General features: G+C 40.7%; 2 protein-coding genes across 3 annotated transcripts in view; one reads left to right on the plus strand and one right to left on the minus strand.

Annotated features, from left to right (window-relative positions):
- NAA40 (N-alpha-acetyltransferase 40, NatD catalytic subunit) overlaps positions 1 to 9,556 on the plus strand; it is a 23,263-nt gene extending 13,707 nt beyond the window's left edge. The window contains exons 5-8 of the mRNA XM_077455764.1: positions 264 to 422; positions 5,664 to 5,747; positions 8,049 to 8,126; positions 8,205 to 9,556. Coding sequence (XP_077311890.1) covers positions 264 to 422; positions 5,664 to 5,747; positions 8,049 to 8,126; positions 8,205 to 8,343 — 460 coding nt within the window. The 3' untranslated portion in view covers positions 8,344 to 9,556. The remainder of the gene's footprint in view (positions 1 to 263; positions 423 to 5,663; positions 5,748 to 8,048; positions 8,127 to 8,204) is intronic.
- On the minus strand, positions 8,805 to 14,732 carry LOC143931528 (actin, alpha cardiac muscle 1). Of its 2 annotated transcripts, none has more exons than XM_077455763.1 (7): positions 14,547 to 14,732; positions 13,147 to 13,297; positions 10,947 to 11,271; positions 10,052 to 10,213; positions 9,647 to 9,838; positions 9,374 to 9,555; positions 8,805 to 9,043 (listed from the first exon to the last, which is right to left on the minus strand). In XM_077455763.1, exons 1-7 carry the CDS (start codon positions 14,699 to 14,701, stop codon positions 8,900 to 8,902), a joined length of 1,311 nt encoding a protein of 436 aa, XP_077311889.1. In that variant the 5' UTR covers positions 14,702 to 14,732; the 3' UTR covers positions 8,805 to 8,899. The 2 variants fall into 2 exon arrangements, with proteins under 2 accessions (XP_077311889.1, XP_077311888.1); XM_077455762.1 differs by having other exon boundaries at positions 13,147 to 13,294; positions 14,579 to 14,718.
- Between the last annotated feature and the right edge of the window lie 3,404 nt (positions 14,733 to 18,136).

Here is an 18,136-nt window from a genome sequence, read left to right on the forward strand (position 1 = left end):
CTGTATAATAGTAAGGGAAGCGTTTTCCCAGTTTACGGGAATTGTACTGCTGTGGTGTACAATATTGAAATGCTGATTTCTGAATGCAGCAATTGTTTTATATAGGCAATATTTTGTACAGACACGCTCATGCACTCTCTGATAGACCTTTATCATCTTAATGAAATGGATGCTTACTGGGTTTGAAAGAGGATATTACAGTTGCAATATTTAAAGAGAATGTTTTTTTTTTTTTTGTTTTGTTTTTTTGTCTCTGATTACAGCTATGAGCAAAGTGAATGGGGATGGAAAGAGAGAGAAAAGCGAGAGGAACTGACAGATGAGCGTGCCTGGTATCTTATTGCAAGAGATGACCTTGGATCCCCTGTTGCCTTTGTGCACTTCAGATTTGATGTGGAGTGTGGAGATGAGGTTCTTTATTGGTAAGAATGTAGCTGATGTATATGACTTTAAGATAATGGCATGATGTTGATGTTTACATCCTAGGAATGATGTGAAATGGCCGACACTGGCCACTGACATTTCACCTTTTATCTGTTTAGCAAGTAGATAGTGACGCAGAGGGTTATTTACGAAAGGCAAATCCACTTTGTGCTGCAAGTGCATTTGGAAGTGCAGTCGCTCTAAATCTAAGGGATAGATCTGAAATAAGGGGATGTTTTATTTGGGGGGGGGGGGGGGGGTGTTTGGGAAGAAGCCGGACCACACTGTGTGAAATGGCTCGTCAAACCCGGGGAGAGATGGAAGGGCCACCTCAGACACCACAGTTTGTGGCACTTGGAAAAGGTCGCCTGATGATGATGCCTGTGGTGGACTTTATTTATTTTTGGGAGGGGGCAGTAATCCTTATTGTTAAAATGTATTCTCTTTTTATGTTTTAGTTTCTCTGACATTACCCAAATGCTTCAAAAGAAAATTTGCCTGCAAAATAGGAATGCAACTACTTAACTGCTCTGGTAAAGGCAGTGGAGAGGGATTAAAACATATGTGATTTTTGCTTTTATTTATTTTTTGCTGTCTGTGCCACCATTAGGAAGATTGATCCTCTCTTTGTCCTGTTTACCATTTTAATCAAAAAGTAAGAGAAAATCCCAAATTTTAGATTGACATCAGAACAGTAATAAAGGGGAAATCTTCAAATGGGGACACGGAATCCCGGTGCATCACCAGAACTCCTCATTTTGTAGGGTTTTTCTCTTACTTCCTGTTTTGGCTATAAGACAGGAAATGAAGGGACATCTCCCTATGAGTCACAGGTGACATAAAAACTGACCGGGGTCAACTCTCCTTAGCTATCCAAAATGAAGAAGAAAAATGTTTTCCTTTTAGTTACACTTTAACCACTTGCCACCAGCCCACCATCAAATGATGGAGGGACGGTGCGGCTCTCATTCTGTGTGGACGTCATATGACGATGCACCCGAACGGCCGCTCCCATGTCCTAGTAACTCAGGGTGACCTCCGATCTCTGACACAGCGGCTCTCTAACCATGTGATCAATCACAGCCGGTCACATGTAAATACAGGAAGTGTCGGTAATCGCCTCACACTGACAGTGGGGTTTATTTACTAAAGGCAAATCCACTCTGCAATACAAGTGCACTTAGAAGTGCAGTCGCTGTAAATCTGGGGGGAAGCTCTGCTGATTTTATCATCCAATCATGTACAAACAAAAACGCAGTTTTTTTTTTTTTTTTTTTTTTTTTATTTCCCCTAAAATCTACAGTGACTACACTTCCAAGTGCACTTGTAGTGCAAAGTGGTTTTGCCTTTAGTAAACCCCAGTGTGTGGCAAGGAAAGCCGATCAGTGGCATCTCCTCGCAGGGTACATCAGAACAGTTATTTAGAGTACTGATCATCAGTGCCCTGATTACAAAAAATTGCAATCCGTGGCCATTAGTGATGCCAGTCAGTGCTGACTTTCAATGCTGCCCACCAGTGCCCATAAGTGCAGCATATTAGTGCCTCCTCATCACTGCCACCTAATCGGTACCCATCAGTGCAGCCTCATTGGCGCACATCAATGAAAGCGAAAAAATTACTTATTTACAAGATGTACTGACAAACTAAATATTTTTTTTTTGGTCTTAATTTTGTTTGGGTACAGTGTTGCATGACCGCGCAATTATCATTCAAAGTGTGACCACGCTGAAAGCTGAAAAATGGCTTGGGCAGGAAGGGGGTGAAAGTGCCCTGAAGTGGTTAAGTAGAAATCTGTGAGAAAATGGACACTATTTAAAGATCTTCTGTGTCTCCTACAACTTTTTCTTGGTTTCTGCTGACATTTATTTCACTACTATATCCTGCAATGAATTGAATACCAGAAGGAGGCACCACTGAGGGCTGAAGGGGGTCGCAGGAGATTGACACTCCCAGAAGTGCCAGTTTCCCTATGGATTTCCGGTGAAGGTCTCTGAACAGAGCAGCATGTGGGCACAGCAAGCAGCGTTTTCAGTCTTATTTGTATGTACTTTCTAAAACTCTTGTGTAATAACAGGATTGATTTAGGTGCTTTTCAGTTTTAAATGGGTATGCTCTTTGTGTGTTTCATTAAAAAAAAAAAATTAAAAAAAATTTCCACCATTTGTAGTTTGTTAGTTGTAGCAAATGAAGTTTAAATCCGGCACTTCCACCATGAAGTAAATACAGTTACTATTCAGAACACATGTAAGCCATGTACTGTACAGTGCAATTTGTTGATTAGGCCCTTAAAGTGATTGTAAAGGCTTGTGGTGTGTTTTTTTTTTTTTTTTTTTTTTGTTTTTGTTTTTGTTTTTTTTAATCACTTTAATACCTGGCACTTTTGCCCCTTCCTGCCCAGGACAATTTTCACCTTTTTAGCGCTGTCACAGTTTGAAGGACAATTGCGCTGTCATGCAACACTGTACCCAAACTACATTTTTTTTATAATTTTCTTCCCACAAATAGAGCTTTTTTGGCATTTGATCACCTCCTGGGGTATTTATGGTTTGCTAAACAAATTAAAGACAAATCTTTGAAAAAAAAAAGTGCTGATAATCAATGTGGTGAGCCAGGATAACAGAACCACTTCCCGGCCGTGAATGTGCCATAGGCCAGGTGGGAAGTTTGTTATTTTTAACCAACCTATTATACTTGCCTCCTCTGTGCATTTGGTGTTGCACAGAGCAGCCTGGATGCCCTTCTTCTCAGGTCCTTCTTTGCTGTTCCTGGCTCCTGCTCCTATCAAGGGACCCTCAGCCAGCAGCCTGCTACAGGGGACACCCAGGCCGAGTCAGAGCTCCATTTAGCCTTTTAGTCACAGCCCCGACCTTGGCTGACTGATTTTGATTGACAGCCGTGGGAGCCAATGGCACTGCTGCTGTCTCAGCCAATTGGGAGGAGTCTCTGGGATGGCCAAGACACTTGTGGACATCGCTTGAGAGAAATGTTGCTCAAGTAAATTATTAGAGGGTGCTGGGGACACTGCTACACACACAAGATAAAAAAATAAAAATAAAACCTTAACGCATAGACTGCTTTAAGATAAAAAAAAAAAAAACCTTCTGCCTTTACAACTCTTTTTAAAGTGAATCTTTCATTTGCATTGGATGATGATCGTAAAAGATATTATGTAGTCACAGCTCAGTGATGTAACTGGAAGGACTGTGATGTTAAGGGGGACACTGAAGCAAAGGTGGGTGCTGTGATGTGCAGGAGATCTGTGAAGTAAAGAGGGGGAAGGGGGTCTGATTTTAAATGGGAGGGCTGTGAGGTAACAAAAGGGGGGGGGGCTATGACGTAAAGGGGGGCACAATGATGTAAAAGGAAGCAGCTGTAATGTGAAGAGGCACTGAGGACACTGATGTAAAGGGAGGGCTGTGTTTGTAAGATGAGGGGGAGGAAGCTGTGAAGGATCTGGGTTATAGCACAAACCTAAGATTCAGACCCCCTACTGGAAGAAAATTTCACTGATTAGACTTCTGTTAGTTTTAATTCAACAGCGCAGATCTATAGCTTCCTAACTAGAGATTATTATGTGTACTGGAATGCATAACTGCATATTAAGATATACTGTATACTTGCGCTATTTTTTTCACTGTGACTCAGATGGGCGTGATGGCAGGCTTGCATGATTTTAGGTTCAAGGTCCCAGAATACTGGGTTTCTGGCAATTATAGGCATTAAAGTGTTTTAAGGCATTTCTTTAAGACTATGCCAGCCCCTCTATTAGAGGCTGGCATAGCACACTATGGAAGTTGTTTTGAAAAACGAGTGTTCTAAATACCGAATTTTAGCTGTCTTCAGGCCGGTCATGTGACTCGCGACCACTTTACAGCTCCAATGGATGTCTTCTGCGGCAGGAGCCGTGATCTCCCTCTGATATCAACTGGAGAGATCATGTGACCGTTTGTCTCCTCCGCAGAATCGTCGATCAGTGCAGTAAGGAGGAGAGCAGAGAGCAGAAAGCGTGGTTGATGATTAAGTGGCACATCTAAGTATGCAGGCTTCCGGTGTAAAGCTGTCCACATAGACCATTTTGTGTGTCCTAGTATGTACAAGCAATGCTAGCATGAAGAAACACTCTGGACCCTCTCCCTATGTGTTTACCTGCTGTCTTGCTAGCACTGTTGTGAAAAATATGTTCAATGCAGAATTAACTTTATTTTAAAGTATAACTAAAGGCAAAACTTTTTTTTTTTTTTATTTTTTTTTTTGGATGGAGTGGAGGTGAATTTGAACCTGTGGCAGTTTTTATTGTCTGTGACCACCTTGGGGAGATTTACCCTCTCTGTTTGTCCTGCGTGATCAGTGAAAGTAAAAAAAATCCCAAGTTTTGGGTTGTCCCCAGAAAAGGAGAAATTTTCCGCTGGGGCACTAGTTCTGGTGTCCTGGGGAGCCCCTAAGAAGAAATTCCCTTTTAATTTAAAGGGATTTCCCTTTACTTCCTGTTTGGCTTTGGGGCAGGAAGTGAAGGGAAATCTCCCCAATGGGACACAGATGGCAAAAATAAACCTTACAGGGGTTTGTAGCCATCACTTTATCCAAAATATTGAGGTGGGGGGGGGGGTGCATTTTGCCTATAGTTCTACTTTTAATTGTACATTTTATTTAAAAATGTCTTCACAATGGTGGAGCAAAATAAATTACTTTATTTAATCCGGGTAAATAAAAAGTCTTAAAATATTTCTACAGCTGCTTAAGCATTGCAACCAGTGTTCTAGTTTGACCCATCCCTTTTCACTGTAAAGTCCGATGCACACTATCAGGTGTTGAGGGGAAAAAAAACCTGTCGGCTCAGGTCGGAGCGGCTGTATTTACGATCCATCGTTAGTACAGCGATCTCCCCTGCTGAGCTGTTGTGCTCTGACAGTACGATGCACCAGAACACTCCGATCAGCACTTTAGTCATTGGCTGATCAGGAGCTGATTGGCTGCTGTTTGTCCAGGATGCTCATCCGTCTTCTGTCAGGCTGCCATACACACAAGCCGAATTTAATAAAACCAGCCAATGTTGCCTGTCATCGGCCCATGTGTACTAGGCTTCACTTGCTAGAAAACATGTTCTGCATGTACAACAATGCAATGTAAATCACAATTTGGTATTTTATTGCTATATATTTTATTATTATTATTTTGTAGCTGTGTAGTATCAATGCTTTTCCTGATTTAAATTCGTTTCTCTCTTTCACCCCCCCCTCAGTTATGAAGTACAGTTAGAAGTTTGTGTCCGCAGGAAAGGAGTAGGAAAATTTCTGGTCCAAATCTTACAGTTGATGGCAAATAGGTGAGTGTATTCAATGTACCTGTTGTGCCTCCTGCTTTTAGTACAGGGCTCGACAAAACCCGGGCGCCCGGTCGCATTTGCGACTAGAATTCCAGACCTGGCGCCTGGGGCAGCACAGCTGGGGGTATGCTGTCTCCGTGGCCCCCCCCGGCGCGATCGCGTCGGGCCGCGCCGCCGCCGGCCGGTAATTTAGCCCCCGGCTTTGAGGCCTTCTACGATCCTATGGTTCCTTCTGTAATCTGGCGCCCTCTTGTGGTGGCCGTTGGAATTACAACCAGCAATGCTAATGGATGTAATGCTAATTTTCCCTGTCTGCCAGCCTATCTTTCTTCCCTTTACTCAGAACCCCTAAAAATTATATATATATTTTATTCTAACACCCTAGAGAATAAAATGGTGGTCGTTGCAATACTGTTTGTCACACCGTATTTGCACAGCGGACTTACAAGCGCACTTTTTTGGGGAAAATGTATTTAATAAAAAAAAAAAAAAATAAGACATTAAAGTTAGCCCAATTTTTTTTAATATTGTGAAAGATAATGTTGCGTCGAGTAAATCGATACCAAACATGTCATGCTTCAAAATTGCGCCCGCTCATCGAATGGCGACAAACTTTTACCCTTTAAAATCTCCATAGGCGACATTTAAAAAATTCTACAGGTTGCACTTTTTAAGTTACAGAGGAGGTCTGGGGCTAGAATTATTGCTCTCACTCTACCGATCGCAGCGATACCTCACATGTGTGGTTTGAACACCGCTTTCATATATGCGTTCGCTTCTGCACGCAAGCTTGGCGGGACAGGGCGCGTTTAAAATATTTTTTTTTTATTTTAACTTTTATTTTTATTTTTTTCACTGTTCTTTAAAAAAAAAAAAAAAAAAATGTGTGTCACTTTTGTTCCTATTACAAGGAATGTAAAAATCCCTTGTAATAGAAAAAAGCATGACAGGTCCTCTTGTATATGAGATCTGGGGTCAGAGAGACCTCACATCTCATATTTACACTAAAATGCAATTAAAAAAAAAAAATTGTCATTTGAAAAAAAAAAAAAAAATGTCCCTCTAAGAGCTATGGGGGGCAATGACTTGGAGACAGGTGGGGGGCTTGGGGCTATCTTCCCCTCACTTGTCTCCATGTCAGGCCAGGGACAGGTCCGGATCGCCATCACGGACCCGGCTCCTAACTTTTTTAGCTGGCTCCTAGATTCCAAGCAAATTTGTCAACCCCTGTTTTAGTATATCTATTCATTATATTGTGTGAACGTTACAAATGTTGATGACCCATGCTACAGGGTCCAATCCTTCAGACCCCAATCATTCTGTGTACAGTTGAATCCTTTTTTGTTTTTAAATAATCCAGCCCTTGGGACACTATTACGGTCACCAACAATAGAGGTTAATTACTGCCACTGGCACAAATGATGGGGCACTATTCCTCCCCATATACCAAAGATGTGACTGTTTACTTCCACCAGCCACAATCTGCCCCCCCCCCCCTAAAGTCTGATGCACAGTAAACTGGGCCTTTTTATTTAGAAATTTTGGAGACCCATAGTTTAAAGGGAAGCTTTAATTTGGCATACCTTTTGTGAGTCTGCAAAAGCAGGGTCTTCTACTGTCTTTTTCAAATATTTTATATATGCTTTGTACCCAGTAAATATGCATATTTGTCAATGCAGTTTATATGTATAATGATGTAGAAAAGTGAATGAAGCTGTTGGTGGAATCTAACTGGATAGAGCCTTTAAATAAAAGTATACTAGCCCATAGGAACAAATCTGAAACCTTTCATTTTAATCAAATTAATTGTTATGCTGTGACTTTCTTGATTGACAAAAATACTACTGCAATAACAAACCATGTGCTTTGGCAGATATCAGAGTACAGCTGTCAGAGGCTAACACTGGCCATACACATGACAACCTAATTTCATATAGCTAGAACAATGATGCTATCATCAAACATTATCTAAATGACATACTTGTTGCAGGCCACATATGGGATTAGGTATATCAATGCAGTCAGAAGCTGTTTTTTTTTTTTGTTTGTTTTTTTTGTTTTTGCAAAATTACTGTTTGGCCAGCATTTAAAGATGGCAGTCATATTAAAGATGAGTTCTTGACTTCAGAGGGCTACCTCTTATTCTTTACGGGTATGAAAATAACATTTTCACACTGTTGCCATACTGGTGCACAGTTCACAGGTCCCTTTCCCTGTGACTTGGAAGATAGACTTCCATTGTTTTGTAGCTATCTTCTTATTCTTGTGAGCTTTCCTCACTACTCCTACCTGTCTCCACAGCACACAGATGAAGAAAGTGGTCCTTACAGTATTTAAACACAATCATGGGGCTTACCAGTTCTTCAGAGATGCTTTACAGTAAGTCTGATTTATTGCTTCCCATGTTAGATATATTTATTCCCAATGTTATGCCTTTTTTTTTACTTTTCCCATCAGGTTTGAGATAGATGAGACCTCTCCCAGTGTATCGGGGTGCTGCAGTGATGATTGCACTTATGAGATTCTGAGCCGCAAGACAAAGTATGGAGATGCCTCTCATTCACATTCAGGACAATGTGCTGGCTGCTGCCATTGAACAGACCTTTTGATGGACATGTGAATTTTTGTGATTTTAAATGGACAAAAGAATATTTTTTTTTTTTTTTTTTTCCCCCTTTTTAAATTTTAGTGTTGTTGCAATACTGCACTTTTGTGCACGTCCATTTAACTTGCACCTTTGCAAGTTCTTTTATTAAATAAATTCTCTTTTGAATCCACAAGCCAGTGTGTAGTAATACTCATTGAAATGTAAGTTATAAATGACAGGCAACTAAATATCGAGAGCTACTTGATATGCAGTTAAGTGCCCCAAATGCCTATATTGTAGTAAATGTATATTGTAAACTGTTAGAAAACGCCATTGTATATTGTAAAATTTATGTTCTTTAGTACTGTGCAGTTTTAGCTTTCTTTAATGCAAGCATAAAAATTCATACCTTATCTATGAATAATGTGGGTTAGAGTTTGAATAGTATTAATGGACACTAAAACAATAGGTTTATTCAAAATGTGTTTATTTGTAGGAATCATTTCTTTTTATATGTATCCATGTACCATATAAAGGACTTGGGAGAAAAAAGTGAATAGGTAATTTAGAAGCACTTTCTGTGCACAATGGAAGGGCCAGCCTCGTCGTACTCTTGCTTGCTGATCCACATCTGTTGGAAGGTGGACAGAGAAGCCAGGATGGAGCCTCCGATCCAGACAGAGTATTTACGTTCAGGTGGAGCAATGATCTGTAGAATACAGAATAACAAAGTTACAAATCGCGTAAGTACAAATATGTCAGTTTTTAGAAAAAAATGGCTTTCTACAATGGTGTTCCTCTGCCCTATTGCCCCAGGAAATGAGAGATCCTGATTTAAACTTGTAGTAGCTGCTTTCCTGGAGGATTATTAAAGCATTGTATATTACCTTAGGATTTCTTAAACTATATATTAATTATGCTACAATCTAGCATGCAGGAAAGGTATATTTTCCAGAATGAATTTTGAATTGTGACTGTGGTTTTCCTGTAGCTTCAGCACCAGGTTTGGGAGTTGTGTTTTAAAATTTAGTAAGCTTACCTTAATCTTCATGGTGCTGGGAGCCAAGGCTGTGATTTCCTTCTGCATACGGTCAGCAATACCAGGGTACATGGTGGTACCACCAGAGAGCACATTGTTGGCATAAAGGTCCTTGCGGATGTCAATATCGCACTTCATGATGGAGTTGTAGGTGGTCTCATGGATACCTGCAGATTCCATGCCTAGGGTGAACCAGACAGTGTGTTATTTTCAGAGTACAGGTGTTAAAGCTGGAGTAAATATATACTTTGGGAAAAAACAAGTAATATTTACCAATGAAGGATGGCTGGAAGAGGGTCTCTGGGCAACGGAACCTTTCATTACCAATGGTGATGACCTGTCCATCAGGGAGCTCATAGCTCTTCTCAAGGGAGGATGAAGATGCAGCAGTTGCCATCTCATTCTCAAAGTCCAAAGCTACATAGGCAAGCTTTTCCTTGATGTCACGCACAATCTCACGCTCAGCTGTGTTGAGAGAAAATGGGCATTGTTAGGCTTCGGTTAACACTATTATCTATGACTTGATTCACCAAGACTAAAAAGATGCTTTGTATGAGATATATTTGCTTTCTACAATATATTTCTGTTAGTGCTTTTAATTGAAAATAATGTTTATTATTCTAAACTTGGATTTCATCAGTTATTTTGGTAAGTTTAAGTGATAGAAGCACTCCTTACCAGTGGTGACAAAAGAGTAGCCTCTCTCAGTCAAGATCTTCATGAGGTAGTCGGTGAGGTCACGGCCAGCCAGGTCCAGACGCTGGATAGCATGGGGCAGAGCATAACCTTCATAGATGGGTACGTTGTGGGTGACACCATCTCCAGAGTCCAGGACGATACCTATGAAGCCAAGAATAAATTGTTAAAGCTGCAAAGAGGTTTAATGAGAATGAATATAGAAAACTTTGTTTACAGAAAGTGCTATAGTTTGTATCTAAAAGTAGACAGAGTTTTTAGAACAGGTACTATCCTACTGAATGGTAAACTAGAGATGTTAGTGTGGTGATCTGCCAACAGAGCTTTAGTGTTCTGACAGGGGGGACTGACCACCCCCACCCACCAAAATACACTGATGAGCGCTCTCAGCAATTGCCTGCCAGCGCCGATTGGATGCTGGTTTTCCATCATGCCTGTTTGAGAGAAGGCGGTTGCAGGCCTGGCTTCTGTAGAAGAGACCTCTGTACACATGGGCCGAAAATCAGCCGGTTCCTGCCGAACCAACTGTTTTTGGACAATTTTTGTCCCGTGTGTACTGCCTACTTCACAAACATTAGGGGACAGTACTTAGAAATAGGACACAGCTACAGCCTTTTAGGTACAATGGCTTCCAGGCTCCTAGGATGTAATTCAGTCCTACAAATAACATTTTAGAAAACTTTTGTACCCAACTCAGTTTTATGTCTCCAACTGCATAAACTGTAATAATTTTGTTAAACGGTAAATGAACTGCCACGGGGTCTATCCTTCACAAGAGAATCTGTATCGCTATTTGTCTAATCATGTGTACTAGTTTGGGTGTGTTTTTGTTTTTCATTCATGCAGATATATACTGAATTAAAAAAAAAAGTCTTACCGGTGGTACGGCCAGAGGCGTACAGGGACAGCACAGCCTGGATGGCAACATACATGGCAGGGACGTTGAAGGTCTCAAACATGATCTGTGTCATCTTCTCACGGTTGGCCTTGGGGTTCAGGGGAGCTTCAGTGAGCAGGGTGGGGTGTTCCTCTGGGGCGACACGGAGTTCATTGTAGAAGGTGTGGTGCCAGATCTTCTCCATGTCATCCCAGTTGGTGATGATACCATGTTCAATTGGGTACTTCAGAGTCAGGATACCTCTCTTGCTCTGGGCTTCATCCCCAACGTAGGAGTCTTTCTGACCCATACCAACCATGACACCCTGAAAAAGAAGAAAAATACGATTTATGCATAAGATGCATACAGAAAGTGCTACAACATGATATACTGACAATTGATTGTAAATGACCTCAAAAAAAGGTGATAATACGTGGGCTATCATTACTGACCTCCTTTAAAGTTATCTGACTTCAGTACTTCTAAGCATAACAAGTCAAATTTCCTACTCTTTACTTCGGGTCTATGGCTAAGGCTAGTATTAAAGCGGAATTTAAATATATCTGAGCACCACAAAAAAAAATCCATCCATGTCTCCATACTTTTATTTTGTAAAATCGCTTAGAAAAAACACTGTCCCTTAGCCATGGCATATTGTGTAAAGGCGTTCATGTAGCATTTACTTCATGTAATCTGTCTGCCATTATCTCAGACATGCAGACAAGAGTGTGCCTAGCTGAGACAGCCCCTCCTCCAGATAAAGAAAATACCAATTGAACTCCTGGGATGTATGACATTATTTTGGCCTAGGCCAGAAACCAGGAAGCAAAAGTAATGTAGGAAAAAAAAGTTCAAACAAGTAAATGATATTTCCTATCTATTTACTAAGGCTAGTAGCATACAGATTAAAATGGTTAATGTTTATTTGAGAGATTTTAGCTCCGTTTAAAAGCCAAGCCATCAGTATGGCAGCAAACTTTTCAGGAGAAGCATTGGTAACGACAGCTTACATATTTTTCTCAGGTGTCCTTTTTAAAAGATAAGTGGACTTAAGACCTGTAATTTCTCCTCTTTTAATAAAAATGCCCCTACCTGCCTGCCTTCTCCAGCACTGTAAACTGTGCATGCTCAGCTTACAGTGCTGTGCTGGCCTCTGCGTGGCACAGTGACAGCCTCATGCACAAGTGTGATGTCATTCCGCACTGTCCAAGTTAGCCTGCCACACAGAGGATTCCAGCGAGAGTTGTAGAGGTAAGTATTATTAACCTCTTTTTAGGTCCGCTTTAAAGTACTGAAAATGGAGTTGATTTACTGAAACTGGAGAGTGCTAAATTTGGTGCATAGTAGCCAATCGCCTTCTAACTTCAGCTTGTTCAATAAAGCGTTGACAAAGAAAAAAAAAATTGAATCGGATTTGCACTCCTAGTTTTAATAATTCAACCTGATTGGTCTTGTTTGGAATGTATCAGTCTGCTCAAAAACTTAAATAAAGCAGTACTATAAGCATTCTGGAGGGTAGTTAATTTTAATTTTAGCAAGATTAGCAATTTACAGTCACATAGCTAAATCAAAGATCATTATTTGTGTGTTAAAGCTGCTTAATTGGAGTCAAAGGTATAATTGGCTTGAATTGTTTTTTACGTGTTTGATTTTGAACCTTTAAATTCAAAATCTGTAACCTATTGGGTCAGGGATTATATACGTGGCCTGTAAGAGCTATATAGTTGCTCTGTGCTAATTTATGAAAGAAAGGGTGCAAGATCTAAAAACCGTAATACATTAATGATCTTTAATCATTTTATAATGCATGCATCCTTGTAATTTTAATTTAAAAGTTTGACTCTGTGTACAGCTCCACTGGGTGGTGCTGTTGGCAATCTATAGTGCTGACATTGTGTGCTCGTGGTAATTGCCAGTTATTAACTGCAGGAGTATTTTTATGAAGTCAGAATTAAATGGTAAGGTGTAATAAAAAAAGAAAAACTTAACAGTCTCCAATACAAAAAAAACAATATTTCCCCCTATTTAGTTATTAAAATTATTTTTTTTTAAATCTAATGTAGTTCCGAAAAAAATACCCAAGGGCAGTGTAAAATGTTCTAAATGACAAACCTTTTTAGTTTTTGTATATAATCATGTTTAGTGATCCTTTTTAAGTCAATATAGGTGTCTAAGCTGGTCAGATGTTGGGTGCACTTACCTGGTGACGAGGACGTCCCACGATGGAGGGGAAGACAGCACGGGGAGCGTCATCCCCGGCAAAGCCAGCTTTCACCAGCCCTGAGCCGTTGTCGCATACCAAGGCGGTGGTCTCCTCGTCGTCACACATGATGGATTCAAGAGAGGGGCTGTTGGAGGATTAAATAAGTAAAAAACAAAAATGAATAAATACATTTGTGTACTGTAGTTTAGAGTATAGCTTAGAGATTGTCTGTCTGCTATATATAATTTCCTCTGCTTTCAAGTCTGACTGTTCCACCTGTCTGTATTGCTGTCCCATCTGTTTTAGAACCCAGCTGTTCCTTGCCGTCTCAGAAGAACTTGTCAAGTTAGCATTTTGGCAGCCGAATGACTCCATAAGGCAAGGATCTCTGAGCGAGGAGTTAAATAACATTCTGTGGCACTATAAAAAGGGTGGGGTTATATGCTACTTTGAGAATGAAATGTAGTGATCATTTTGGGATTTAAAAATGACAAGGAGAATTGTTCCTTCAAAACCCTGAAGCTCTTCTATTTTATTTTTTATTTTTAATTTTGCAAAAAGGAAATACATTTTAAAAAAAGGGGGTTTTGCAGTTAGGAAAATAGTTAAGTAATTCACATGGTATTTTAATAAATATGAAAAGGATTTTTAAGTTGGGTAAAAAGATAAACCACTAAGGGACTGAAAGGTGTGAAAATCTAATCTATGACCCACCTAGGAATAGTTTTTAGGATTATCGGTTAATTCTGCTGCTGCTGGAGTAAGTGCATAAAATCTATAAAATAATTTAAAAGAATTTGACCAAGAATATAGTTAATTGGTGACCCAATTGTTTCTGAAAGGCTGTGCATCAGTACAGGGAATTAGCTGAACAATAGTTTGCAGTTAAATTAATGGAGCTGTTAAGTGATTTTTGTAAGTGGGGATTAAATTGAGGCTTGGCAGGACTGGCAAGAACATGATTAAGTTATGACCCGTGGGATTTCCTGTGTGGATTAGTTATGCCAAGCAAGATTGCCAGGAAGACAACCTGTAGTAAGTTATAGAGCTAAAACTCTTAAAGGTCAATTAATACCTTTTTGAAAAATGCAATAATTATGGACTTTGTAAATAAATGGGGAGGGAAGAATCAATTTTCTGGGTTCTACAAGATAATTTTCTGCTAGTTATTAAATTTTGTATTTTAAAAGAATAGGCTAAATAAGAGGCAGTTAAAAAATGAAAGGAGATGTTAAAAATTAAAGAACTAGATTAGGACTTGCAAAAAGAAAGGTAGTATGTTAAAGGAACCCTCTACTAAAAGTTAAATTAGTTCAGATAATGCTATGCTATGCTATGCTATTACTATGCTATGTAAGACTGGCGGGGGAAGGTTAAAAAGACCAGTCGCTGATCGGGAATGGTTCAAATGATGCTGTGCAGGACTCACCAGGCTGCAGCAGTGAGGGCAGAGGTGTAGCTGTGAGCTGGCAAGTGCTGAATTGAGCCATGTATTTATATTGATGGCCCCTGTAGTGGTGGTCAGGGAAACCCCACACTCACTCAACTCCATATTTGGAGACAAGCCAGGACTGGCCAGCCTTGTGAGGGTCTGAGCTGGGGGTCCAAGTACTGACCATATATAGAGGGGTCTCCCTCCCCCTAAGCCTGTATACAGCTTGCCCATACACATGGCTATTCCTGGATATAGAACAGGAGAGGCTTTACTTAGAAAGTGCTGTGTGTGTATAGATCCAGGCTCTTAGTTATATTGCTAGTTTTACAGATTAGATTAACAGGTTTAAATATAAAAGATCAGAAGGCAATAATTATTTATTTGCAGCTTTGCATGTATTTATGGTGCTAATGCTGAAAAATTAAAATCCGATTAATTGCTAGATAAGAAATTCTAGAACTTGCTGTTTAACACGCTATATTTTACTGAATGAATTTGGTTATCACTAACTTTGGTTTAAATCCATGAACTAAATATTTTTAAATACTTATTCATTAAAATAAGCAGTATTAATTTGTAGCTTCACATTGGCAATGTTTCTTAGTATTTCTGCCTAGTTGTACTTAATGTGTGATGGGAAAAATCTGAATATTTACGATAACAGCTGCAGATTCTTTATCACAGGAATACAGTTTTTTTTTTTTTTTGGTCACACTAATCGTTGTCTTTAGATATGAATTAGATGTGAATTAAATGCTATATCATACAGCCATAATCGGGAAAATGTGGTTAAATATTGCTTATAAAACATTACAGTAGATACATTTTTATCTTCAGTGGGCTTCATAGAAACGTCAAAGTATAACCATTTCAGCCCTGGATGGATTTACCCCCTTCCTGACCAGAGCACTTTTTGCAATTCGGCACTGCGTCACTTTAACTGACAATTGCGTGGTCCTGTGACGTTGCACCCAAACAAAATTGACGTTCTTTTTTTCCCCACAAATAGAGCTTTATTTTGGTGGTATTTGATCACCTCTGTGTTTTTTTTTTTTTTTTTTTTTTTTTGCTCTATAAACAAATTGTCAAGTTGTCAAGTTTGCAAAAAATCTAATATTTTTTTTTTTTACTTTTTGCTATAATGTCCCCAAAAAATATATAAAAAAAACGAATTTCTCTCATTTTAGGCTGATATGCATTCTTCTATATATTTGTGGTTAAAAAAAATAAAAAATCGCAATAAGTGTATATTGATTGGCTTGTACAAAAGTTATAGCGTCTACAAAATGGGATAGATTTAGGGCATTTTTATTATAATTTTTTTATATATATATTAGTAATGGCGGCGATCTGCAATTATCATGACTGCGACATTATGGCGGACACATCAGACATTTTTGACACTATTTTTTAGACCAATGTCCTTCATACAGCGATCAGTGCTATAAAAATGCCCTAATTACTGTGTAAATGACACTGACAGGGAAGAGGTTAAACACTAGGGGGTGATCAAGGGGGTGTGTCCTAGGGAGTGATTCTACTGGGGGGAGGGGGGGGATAAGCACTTGCATGATAGATCACTGCTCCCGATGACAGGGAGCAGTGGACCTCTGTCATGTCACAAGGCAGAATTGGCGAAATGCCTTGTTTGCATCTCCCTATTCTTCCTCTCCATGACAAGGAAGTGGTCCGTGGTCACGGAGCATGCGGCGCACAACCACAATGCCATGTTTTAAAGGGGATGTACCTGTAAGCCCATTTGCCCAGCTGTGCCATTGTGCCAACGTATATTGTGTGCTGGTCAGCATGTGGTTAAACATATTTTGATGGTTAGGTCCTGCTCGAATGAAGTTGCAACAATATAGAATAAGTCCAGTTTACTAAGTGTGCCCATACATTACATTAAAAATCGTTGACAAATCTGTCGTTTGGACAGTTCATCTGTTTTTCGTCTGGCCAATGGGCACAAATCGAAAATCTGTTGTGATGTGTTTGAGCCAAAAATCTAAGGAAAAGCCAAACGAATGATAAATTGAAAGGCTAATGTGTTTCTCGCCCGTTTAAAATTGAACTGTTGATACTGCACATATGTGACACAGAAGGGAAAAACAAACAAACTGATTCATTTATGTCTGTAGCAAGGTCCCAGGCCTCTTTCGGTCTATTGAGAACCTCCAAGGCCAGAGATAGCTGACATCCTTCTGTACAGGGCCGTCTTTAGCGCAGGGCAAACGGGGTACCTGCCCTGGGCCCAATCTTTGTAGGGGGGCCCACGCTGCTACCCGTGAATTGGGGCCCGATGACGGCTTTGCAGAGTGCACAGAGGACACAGGAGGCTGTATTCCCGTGCTAGCCAGCTGAGAGGGGGTGGGGCCGGGAGGTCCACTGATGGTCTGACCCCGCCCCTGTGCAGCCTGTATGCTCGGAACAGAGCGGCTGTAGGGAGAGCCAGTGATCGGAGTGGGAGCGTCAGTGGAGCTCCCGGCCTCGCCCACGGACCTCTGTATTCCCCAGCCATTATAGAGGAGAAGGGGCCGGGAGCTCCACTGACGCTCCTACTCCGATAACTGGCTCTCACTACAGCCGCTCTGTTCAGAGCATACAGGCTGCACGGGGCAGGGTCAGAGCCCCCTGTCAGCTGGCTAGCGCGGGAATACAGCTTCCTGTGTCCTCTGCGCACTCTGCAAAGCCGTCATCGGGGCCCCAATTCACGGGTAACGGGGCCCCCCTACAAAGCATCAGTGGAGCTCCCGGTTGTTGTAGTGAGAGGAGAGAATGGAAGTATGTCCTTACACCCATAAAATGCCTGACTGCTTAAACCCTGAGCTGTTATTCAACTGTAAAGCTGTGCGTTGCTGATAGTTCTGACCATCGCCTGTATAATGTCCGCAGTCTCTGATTGTCTCCTGCAGTATGTCTGCGGCCTCTGGTAATCTGCAGTATGCCTGCGGTCTCTGACACTCTGCTGTAGTATGTGTATTAATGTGCCCCTTTACTTGCTCAATTATTTAGGATTGCTCCACTGCTCAGTGAGAGGTAATGATGTGCATTAATCTGTAGCAACTAATCAGCGAACAGTAGTGATCTGCTTTAATCTCTAGCAGCCAATCAGTACGTGGTAATGATGTGCATTAACCTCTAGCAACCAATCGGCAAGCAGAAATTGGTGTAACCTTTAGCAACCAGCCAGTGAGCAGTAAGGATAGGCTGTAACCTCTGGCAAACAATTGCAATCACTGCGTGATCTGCTGCAGTAAACTGATTTTGAGTCTACCTGCTATTTTTTTGTATGTCTCAGAATGGAGGGGGGGGGGCCCCAAGAAAATGTTTGCCCTGGGCCCAATCAAAATTAAAGACGGCCCTGCTTCTGTATATAGTGGGTTGTGAGGCATGGTGGGTGCAAAGTGATTAAAGTCATTGGGCGGCACACATTTCTTGAATGCAAAAGGGATTTTATTTCTCGTAGCAAACTTTTTGGGGAAGGAGGGTTAGGGCCAGGATACCCTTAAGTAGTTGCACGTTCAATTAGCAGACTCCGAGACTTCAACAGGA

Source organism: Lithobates pipiens, unplaced genomic scaffold, assembly GCF_037356315.1.
Source record: "Lithobates pipiens isolate NorthernLeopardFrog02 unplaced genomic scaffold, aLitPip1_a1.2 Scaffold_10, whole genome shotgun sequence".
NCBI classification, from domain to species: Eukaryota; Metazoa; Chordata; class Amphibia; order Anura; family Ranidae; genus Lithobates; species Lithobates pipiens.

What these genes read in the sequence shown, in the direction of transcription:
- LOC143931528 (XM_077455763.1), bottom strand. Translation starts at nt 14,701, where the DNA reads ATGGAGTTGAGTGAGTGTGGGGTTTCCCTGACCACCACTACAGGGGCC. An exon ending in TGGGACGTCCTCGTCACCAG is followed by an intron (nt 11,272 to 13,146) that starts GTAAGTGCACCC and finishes CTTCTTTTTCAG; the next exon opens with GGTGTCATGGTTGGTATGGG. An exon ending in CTACTCTTTTGTCACCACTG is followed by an intron (nt 9,839 to 10,051) that starts GTAAGGAGTGCT and finishes CTCTCAACACAG; the next exon opens with CTGAGCGTGAGATTGTGCGT.